We start from the raw sequence: 9,279 nt of genomic DNA, 5'->3' as shown, positions 1-9,279 counted from the left end.
AACACGCTGCAGACGTACTACGAATATACATTCTCGAAGTTCTTACTTGAGTCAGACACGAAGAACATTAAAATGGGACAATATCGCAAAGTCAGGGCATTTGCCACACATTACCTGCATGTCCACGCAAAAAGAAAAACATCTTCATAATGACAATACCTCTCTTTAGAAATACTTACCATATCCATGTTTCAGGTATTAAAAGTTGAACAATCTCAATACCAGTGTCAGTGTGTCAGTCCGTAATGCAATATATAACGTAAAGATGATAAATACCTTGAAATGACTACGGAGCTGAAGCTCGAGTACCTCGAAGTTTAGCGTGGCCACAGCGTGTTTGCAGCGGATCCCGCACGAGCCAGTTGGTTTTGCGCAGTGTGTATTTATGGCACAAACGCCGTACGTTTAAACAAATTATTACCCTTTTAATTTCGAGCGTGTTTGTGGGCGAAGTTTGCAACCACAGTGCGGAAAGAAATGTCAGTACAAAGTGCAAAGGCGCGCATTGTTGTCAAGTCACTGTTATAGATATGCTCAGAAGCAAACGACACAAACTGAAGTGCATTAAAGTCAGTAGCTAGCTACACGGTACAGCACAGTGAGTGCAGCCACCTGTGAACCCGATAATACGTACGCCTTTTTAAGTAACTATGTATATATAGTTGTTATAAAATATATTGAGTCTCGTCCCACAAAGACGAACGAAAAATAAGATACAAAGCGACCCCTCGCCTTGTAGAGGTATCGTGGCCAACCTAAAAAGTTTCCCTGAAATTAATCGTTTACTTTTGATAAAAATACAGCTGTCGTGAACGTTTAATGGTTTTTCTAGGTTTACTAAGTTAAGTGAAGAGACAAGTTTGCTGTCTAGAAAACATGGCATACTTGCATTAAAGGAAAAAGTTGCCCATTTTCATGAATTTTGTATGATGCAAGATACTATTTATTTTGTTTGACATGTTGAAAGATACAGATAACCATGCATATATTCGACCCGGTTTCAGACAAATGAAATCATCGCGAGAATGATTTACTGGTCATGACCATTAATAGCGTTGATCGCGATTTCAGGTTTGTTACTAAATATAGCTGCACGCGCGCGACTTTCGGACAAATATGCCTGAAATTCGGACAAATTTTGTCGTTGCATGCGCGGCTGTTGTTGCATCTTGTAGTCTGAGCCATCAATTCATACGAATAAGTGTAACTTTTAGTTGCCATTGTAACACTAGCAGGTTTTATTTTCGTCGTTTATGCGGGAAATGTGGACAAATATTTATTTATGCATATTAAGAATGAGAGTAAAACATGACGTCATGTGCGATCTGTGCTATTCATTCTCGTGTTGGCTTTGTGTATCGTGTATCTAAGTCCCTCAGTGTACGACATAACGACTGTACATAAGTGCAAAAATGTCCAAAATTTCAAACAGATGACTTTGTTTGTGACATCTAGACAATTAATAGATTTTTCCTATTCCGACTTGCTGTCCTTTGACCAATAAACATTGCCATAATATAATGGAAAGCTCAACAAGAACAACAAGAACTCAATTTCACAGGGAATTCCCTTATGCGTACACATGCGCACTGTGATTAACCCATTGATGTAACAACATTGAGCGTGGGCGCATGTCCACGCACGTTAATGCCTCTCTCTCCCGCACGAGAGAGAGAGAGAGAGAGAGAGAGAGAGAGAGAGAGAGAGAGAGAGAGAGAGAGAGAGAGAGAGAGAGAGAGAGAGAGAGTTTGTGAGGGTGTGTGTGTTTGCATGTATTAGCTGCAGCTACTACAGCACGCAGTTTGGATAGAAGGAAGATCTTCCAAAATCCCCTATAGGGTACATCAGTTACTACTCAATGAAAATACTTGTTCATTGATTGCCTTGACTTTGGATGTAGCTAGGGTTGGCAGCACTCTTGTATTATAGAAAGTTGAGGAAAAAGTTTCACGGTTCGCAGATGTGCATCAAAATATCGCATTGTTGTGCCTGCACACTGTTCTAATCGACTAGGTGGGCGGGGAAACCATCATAGGCTATAAATAACATGATGGATCGGGAGGGGGCAGTTGCTGCAGTGCATGACTCAGCCATACTCATTGAAAAAAATCAGACACAGTCACCTAATACAGTCTGGTCATTTGAATCGTGTCTCTGAGCAGAAAGACTAAAGACTTGACCCCACCAGAAATAAACTGAAAAAGGACTTTGCTCAAATAATAGAAAGATTGGCGCGTCCTAGATTGTGTGACCATACTGAATACTCGTAACACTCATTCATAATATCTCAGAGAATTACCACATACAATATTATGGAATAGCTGCATTAATTATATTTGAGTCCAATGTAAACTGGCAAATCTCTGGACTGTCTATTCAGAGAAGCTTCAGCGATCATTCGAACTACCAGTCCCATGAAAATGACATTCTATTTGGACAACGATATGAATAATGGCATGAAGTCACACAAGTCAGGAGTCGATTTTATGTTCAATCCAAGATACAGAAATTTAAAATGGAGACAATAATGAATTGAGTTCAAGATATTTATTTTCTTTGTATTTTTTAGACAGTGTCCAATCCTTGCTCTTAAAATCCTACGGGCCATTTCCCAGAATAATATTTACAGCTGTAGCCTGTCAGTATGAATAATTCATAAGAAGTAGAATCATTTGGCTCTTGCAAAGATGTTATTAGCCACAGTATATGGCAATAACTCATGAGGTGGTGACTTCTGAGTAAGTCTGAAAATTATAATGATGACTATTATGAACATGAACTGAACACAAATTGACATATATCTGGATTCCCTATATCTTTATAAAGCGACTAATTACAATGCTTAACAATTGCCATCTCATTACTTGTAGACAAAGACACGCCCTACGAAATCGGTATAACAAAAAACGTTGCAGGTATATAGACGCGACAAACACCCCCGCTGTTGCTTTTTGTACTCGAAGTTCGAGATAAAGTTGTGTTCCTGATTCTCAAAGTGTTTTACTGCATCTGTGTTAAGGTTTATCACGAACCATACACAAAACCTTTTTGTGGATCCAGAACCGGCCTCGTTACCGTGAATCTTCAACCAACACTTTCAGATATACAGTGTCGTTTTTCACATACATACTATCGGCATCCGCCAAGAGTTGCAGCGGCATGAAAAGAGGGCATCCACTTGCAACATTCATATCTTGCTTTGGTCTCACGAACGAGGCAGAAAACTGATCTGGTCGAAACGTATGACTTATGTCATCTCGGTTGCCCTGGCTGAGCCACAGGAATGTCACTTTTTGTCTGAATGGCCATTGTAAGATAGCGTCGAATTCTCCTTTCATGATGACGAAGAATAGGGACACGTGGGTTCCTTTACCGATCCCATCACCATTGAGGTAAACGCGTGCGCACATCTTGTATCCAAAACGACTAGTAAAGAAGAACTGGGAGTAAATAGACGGCGTTTGGCCAGTGACTGCTTCATGTATTTTCTTTGCAAAGCCTGAAATCTTCCACACTAGAATTCCGTTATAACTTGTCGATTCCAACGACTGTATGCGTAAGGACTGACAGACAAGGACTGCATCTTGCCGAGCGAGAATCTCAGTTTGCTTCTCAATACGTTTCAGTAGTGCACGTACTTGTTCTTCGATATACACATTATCACCACGTGATTCATCACTCTATAAGAAACACAAAAGTACATTCAATACGCAGGGTTACCATTCGGCTCGGATATAAATCAATGACAAATATCAGATGTATTTCCCTAGGGTCTTTTAAAACCATAATTCAAAATCTCAGTATTATATGAAGAGACAAAACTGTGAGTATAACTTGTGAGGAAAACAGACGTCTGTAATGATCTGTTGATTTAGCTGAGCGATTTTGACTGCTTATGTCTTCGCCAGGTGAACAGGTGTGTGTGTGTGTTGTGAGTTCGAATGCGATCGAGAAATACTGACTTGAAAAGTTCGTAAAGTGGATATCTAATCTTTTCGCAGTCATTTGCTTGTGTTTATATGAAAAAATATCGATTGCGCACTAGACTAATATAGTTAAGAGGTCAACAACAACAGCAGCAGCAACAACAACAGCAACGAAAATACCGACTGTCAATGACAATAATATGGCCAACTTTTTATTTTGATTCTTCGCTGTTAATAATAAAACCTACCGTTAATGCTTTCTGTTGTTTGTGGTCGTTACAATTCTTTTGGCACTGCTGAATATGAATCTGTAATACAATTTATAAAAATAGAGAAATGAGGCATACTTAATGACGTATTTAACAGTTTTCAGGTACTATCGAACAGAACGTAATCACTGACACCATCCATTTTCATGTCCGTAAAGAGTTTGGCCAGAAAGAGATATTACAAAATAGGACTCAATACGCGCTAACCTCGAAGTCCTGAAATCTTCCTACCCAGTTACACCAGTCATTCATACAGAGAACTCTGACTGGCCACATGTCCCTCCTGGCTCCCATATCTGGAAATGTCTAAATGCAATATATCAAAACATTAATCACGTGAAGATTTTAGAGAATGCTATCAAGGATAGTCGAACGAAATTGGGACGCATATACGTGAAGAATGGCAATGGGGATACAAACTGAATATTGAGACTGTAAGAACGACCTATCAGTATCAAAAGTGGCTTAAAAGATGACAAATACAAAATGATATAAAATGCGAGTTTTAATTACCTTATCGCGAGATAGTTCCATCTTGCAGTCATCATCGCCTGTGCATCCATAAAAGTATGGTTTCTGGAAGGCTAAAAACAAAAGATTTTATTCCAATTACTGAAAGAATAAACCTAAACCTTATTCACCCAAAATTGTTTAGTAATGGTATCTCGACCGATTCAAACACTTTAATAATAATCTCCTTGATTATCACTCTCATGAATCGGAACGTTTGTGTCGAATGTAATGTGATCACAAAATGTACAATGCATACATTTAGTTCACCTTACAGTATTGTATAGTAGTCATGCGAAATTCATGTAATTTTTAGGAAACAATTTCTTTAAGCGACGTCGATTCTTATACCTCGTTATACCCTTCGGCCATTTTCTTTGATACTGTTATCTATTCACAGAAACCTTATCGAGGCGTCAAACAATAAGTGGAATGAGACTTCAGCGTTTTGTTCCTGTCGAAAAATCATAGCAAGTACTCCTTGTAGTAATGCAAAATCTACGAAGTATTCTGGTATCAGAGATGTTTGCTTATTCAATATAAGCTTACTTTACGAGGTTGCTTGTCGTGATAGAGAGACCGTGTCTACATTCACAGAAAACATGATCAAGAAAATATGAAAAATACTGCATATAATTACGACTGCGTGTAGAAAGCAATGTCGTTTGCCGATCCGAACGTCTGCGCTGCGCGTACAAAGACGCTACGAGTACTCGGATTGAATTACATACGTGACCGTGTTACTAAACGTCTCTAATCTGGCGCATGTACTATATACTCATACACATATAATGAGAGAATCGTAACCAGCTTCTGGTTGTATCAGACAAATAAGATAAATGTAGCCCATACTATCTTACTTGTATATGTCCTCTAGGCATGTTTTGCAGTACCGATGGCCGCAGTAGGTCTGGTAAGGGTCCTTCAGAACAAGACGACACTTGGAACACCAGTATCTTGGAGATAAGTGCTGTATAATTTCAACCCAATAGCCAGCCATCGTTTGTCGAATGGTTTCGTATCTTTCTGTGCGAGATATAAACTGGTTACCACGGGGGAAGAGAAAAAAATTCTATCAGCAGTCAATATCGACACACAATGTGCAAATAATAGAATTTTAGTGTCGTTTGTCAAATTTCTGTCTTTGGTGCCTTCGTATCGATGAGAAAGCATATCAATTTACGCAATGCCGCGTTCCACCTCGGTTCTTTGTGAACGCTGTGCACTCGGTATGACGTCTGGTCATGCTCCGTGATCGACTGTAGTGGAGAAAGGCGCGCTTGGTATGATAGCAGTTTTAAAGTTGGTCTTGTTATTCTTGGCTCAAATAATTTTCATGAAAAGAATATGCATATATACACACTATTCATATGCAAATGAAATGAGAAGGAAGTGTAGTCAGATGCGAATATGAAGGCAGACGTCGGGAAATTGACGTCGGGGATTTCCCGCTAGCATGCGCACTTACAAAATACAACCAGAGACTCTTCCCACGGGCACTCTGCATTAACAAAGAATAGCATTATGTGGCTGACATTCTGTTTTGAATGTACCACAATTTTTGAAATTTCTCACTTATTCAATAAAAATGACAATGTGGTCATGTGTTTTTAGACTCACAATATGTGTTCTTTGATGTCATCGCATCAAAATGACGAACCACGTGACAACTACACGTGTGACGGCGCAATGTTCTCCCGGATCGCTGGTGTATTCATGTAGTCCTACCGCTCTTTTGCAGTGGTTTCATCTCCCCTTTCTGCTGAATATTTTGAAGGAGCTTACCTGAATAGGTGTCTTTTAACACCAACTGATCCAAGATTAAAGAAATTTGCTGCAAGCGCAAGCTCTGTTCAAGAACGACACAACCTTCGGCAAATGTCAGAAATTCTACATACCCCCGACACACCTCCAGTCTTGACCAATCATGTTTGCGTATTTGAGGGTGTGTCCCGATTACCCAATCAGCTCGCGTTATATTCTATTCTTATAGGCCTTATAGGCTATGAGGCCACACGAGGGTGATGTATGTGACGCTAGAAACTATATATTGTTCACCCACCAAGAATTCCAAATGTCAAATTATGGGTTGAAATGTTTTCTCTTGCTCTTACACGCATATCTGAAATGTTGAAGTATCATTCCAAGATACTCGGGCGAGCGTTTTCCAGCAGCAGTAGTTCCAGACAATCTCCAAAATGTTGCTAGTAAGCTATGATGGCACGAAGTAATTTTTTTCAAGATACACAACTTATCGAACCAGAGATCGATCATTGTGGGCCCCAATGTTCGCAGGCAATACAATGAAGTCACGTGCAACTGAGCAGCTACAACGGGCCGTATACAAAAAATGCTAACCTTTTACTTCTTTGTACCACACTACGTTTCACGCTATGTCCAAAAATAGACTCTCGACAGGAAAAGACATTTCAAAACACACCTGCTTGGCTTATTTTATTTTGTGGCAAATTCGTCGATACTTAATTTCCAAATAAATTTTCTTGACGTCACTGGGAACTGCTACACGGCTCACTTTATCACGAATGTCAATTGCATCTTTCATGACGTAAACAAACGGATGCAAAGCTAAAACATTTTAAAATTTGCACTTGTTAGAAGAAAGTCTTCCCAAATGCAAGTCCTGAAATATTGTAATTGTGGATGGACAATCCCTGTCATATTAAAATATTTTTTATTGTGATTGTTTTATGTACACTAAAGACTTGCCTCGAGTCTGCGGGCATATTTATATCAAATATTTATAACAAAGACTAAATTGGAGCAATACACGTTTGCAGTTTGTCGCGTAGTTCGCAATGGCCTAATTGCAATGGCCTAATCCACCTATTGGTGGAGTTTGTTCAGGAACGGACGACAAAGCACAGTCCTCAATTCTTGCATAATGGCGAATCATGGCTTGGTCGACCGAGCACAAACAATTGTGCGGATTCCTTCGTGAAAGAGTCTGAGATATTTTGAACTGTAACAATTGCAAATGAATGGCCGCTATACAAATCCGGTACACTTAAGGTCAGTGCAGTGGCGTCTCTGAATAGCATACAGACTGCAGAATGTTTGCTAAACCTACCCAACTTCGGTTGATAACATGGGCGGTGACTTCAGTGGAATCCTCTACTTTTGGTGACATGCAGATGAAGTAATCCAGATCAATACAAAACATCGTTCAATGGAACAAAAGACATGATGACATAGTGGTAACCTCATAGTCCCATATTTTCCTACTCGATCACACCTGTCGTTCGTATAGCGAAGTCTGATATGATACGACTCTCGCTTGGTTCTCCAGTCAGGGAACATCTCAACAGAATCACTAGCAAAAATTAATCCTGATGTACATGCATAACCTGTAAAAACACAGGCAGTGTCTCAAACGCACATAACTTCCAATGCGAGTGATCAATCACAGAGTTGTTTGTTTAGGAACAATGTAATGAGAGATCACAATTAGGCCAAAATATCCATATTGTAAGTGATAAAACCTCATGCCCCGATTGTCTGAATCTTTGAAAAGATTGTAAGGAAAATGACATCAATCTACGTCCACTGTTCATGTTCTCGGCATCAGAGCAGTAAGAGTAGTCCGGATTTAAAGTTTGGCGAGACAATTAAGATTTACAATTAATTTTTTTTTTTTTTGCATACAGATGCATTTTAACGACCATTCATTAAACAGACGCGTGCAAATCGATGCAGACCTTCATCCCAGTCGAACAATACAGAACATTTACAAGACATGCAACAAGTGGTAAAAAACTATTTCTATTTGACTAAGGCACGCGAGAACAGACTGATTTATTTGTTTTCAAATTGTGTAAGTGGTATGCCTACGGGTTCAACGCACCCGATGACTGATAACCTGTATTGTCAAGGTTTCTCGTCCTTTGTTGGCGAGGTTGCTTTGAATTTTCCAGCGATACAACCCCGTCCGCTATTTTTTCACTTTTATTTTGATGATACCTCGAGGCGCTTGAAAACGACACAGCTATTTTGATCAAAAACACTTGTCTTGACATTCTACCACTCAGTTATAAAAGGTCCATTACGGAGCGTTTTGGGGCGATTCTGCAGCAAAGATCCTTAACGCGCAAAGTGACTTTTATTACAAGGTTCAGCCGTAGGCATTTAAATAATTCGGTCGTGGGATTCTAGTTGTCATTTGGCCTGTCGCTCAAAGTAGAAAGAGCATAGGCTAAACCCCATCACAAACAATGAACTCATTCAAGACGAATATTTTTCAAAGAATTGTAAGACTTAAGATTAAACAAGTGAGGTGACCGTTGATTAACACGTCCTACAATAACAAGCGCGTCCTATATATTGCTACCACGTAGAATACTTAACCAATTTATAGCGCCTCAGACAACTTGACATCACATAATTACACTGGTCTACACAAAATATCTTTTCTGAAAAAGTTTCAAAGTGTCATAATGTAGAAAAGCTTTATATAAGGACGCCACTTGGAATATGTCAAGAAGTCGAGCAGTTATTTTCAGTGTTTGATCCCATCTGCAGAATTCAAAACCAAGGTACTAATGTATAGGTACAACACC

General features: G+C 39.4%; 1 protein-coding gene across 2 annotated transcripts; it reads right to left on the bottom strand.

Moving 5' to 3' along the window:
- Positions 1–2,529: 2,529 nt before the first annotated feature.
- On the bottom strand, positions 2,530–7,979 carry LOC139152544 (TNF receptor-associated factor 2-like). Of its 2 annotated transcripts, XM_070725758.1 has the most exons (5): positions 5,566–7,979; positions 4,709–4,779; positions 4,403–4,501; positions 4,175–4,234; positions 2,530–3,680 (listed from the first exon to the last, which is right to left on the bottom strand). In XM_070725758.1, exons 2-5 carry the CDS (start codon positions 4,727–4,729, stop codon positions 3,072–3,074), a joined length of 789 nt encoding a protein of 262 aa, XP_070581859.1. In that variant the 5' UTR covers positions 4,730–4,779; positions 5,566–7,979; the 3' UTR covers positions 2,530–3,071. The 2 variants fall into 2 exon arrangements, with proteins under 2 accessions (XP_070581859.1, XP_070581860.1); XM_070725759.1 differs by lacking the exon at positions 4,403–4,501 and having other exon boundaries at positions 2,535–3,680.
- Positions 7,980–9,279: the final 1,300 nt, after the last annotated feature.

Source organism: Ptychodera flava, chromosome 16 (assembly GCF_041260155.1).
Source record: "Ptychodera flava strain L36383 chromosome 16, AS_Pfla_20210202, whole genome shotgun sequence".
Taxonomy (NCBI): Eukaryota; Metazoa; Hemichordata; class Enteropneusta; family Ptychoderidae; genus Ptychodera; species Ptychodera flava.
The sequence above is the reverse complement of the archived record's forward strand: the minus strand, read 5'-3'. Positions and strand labels throughout refer to the sequence as shown.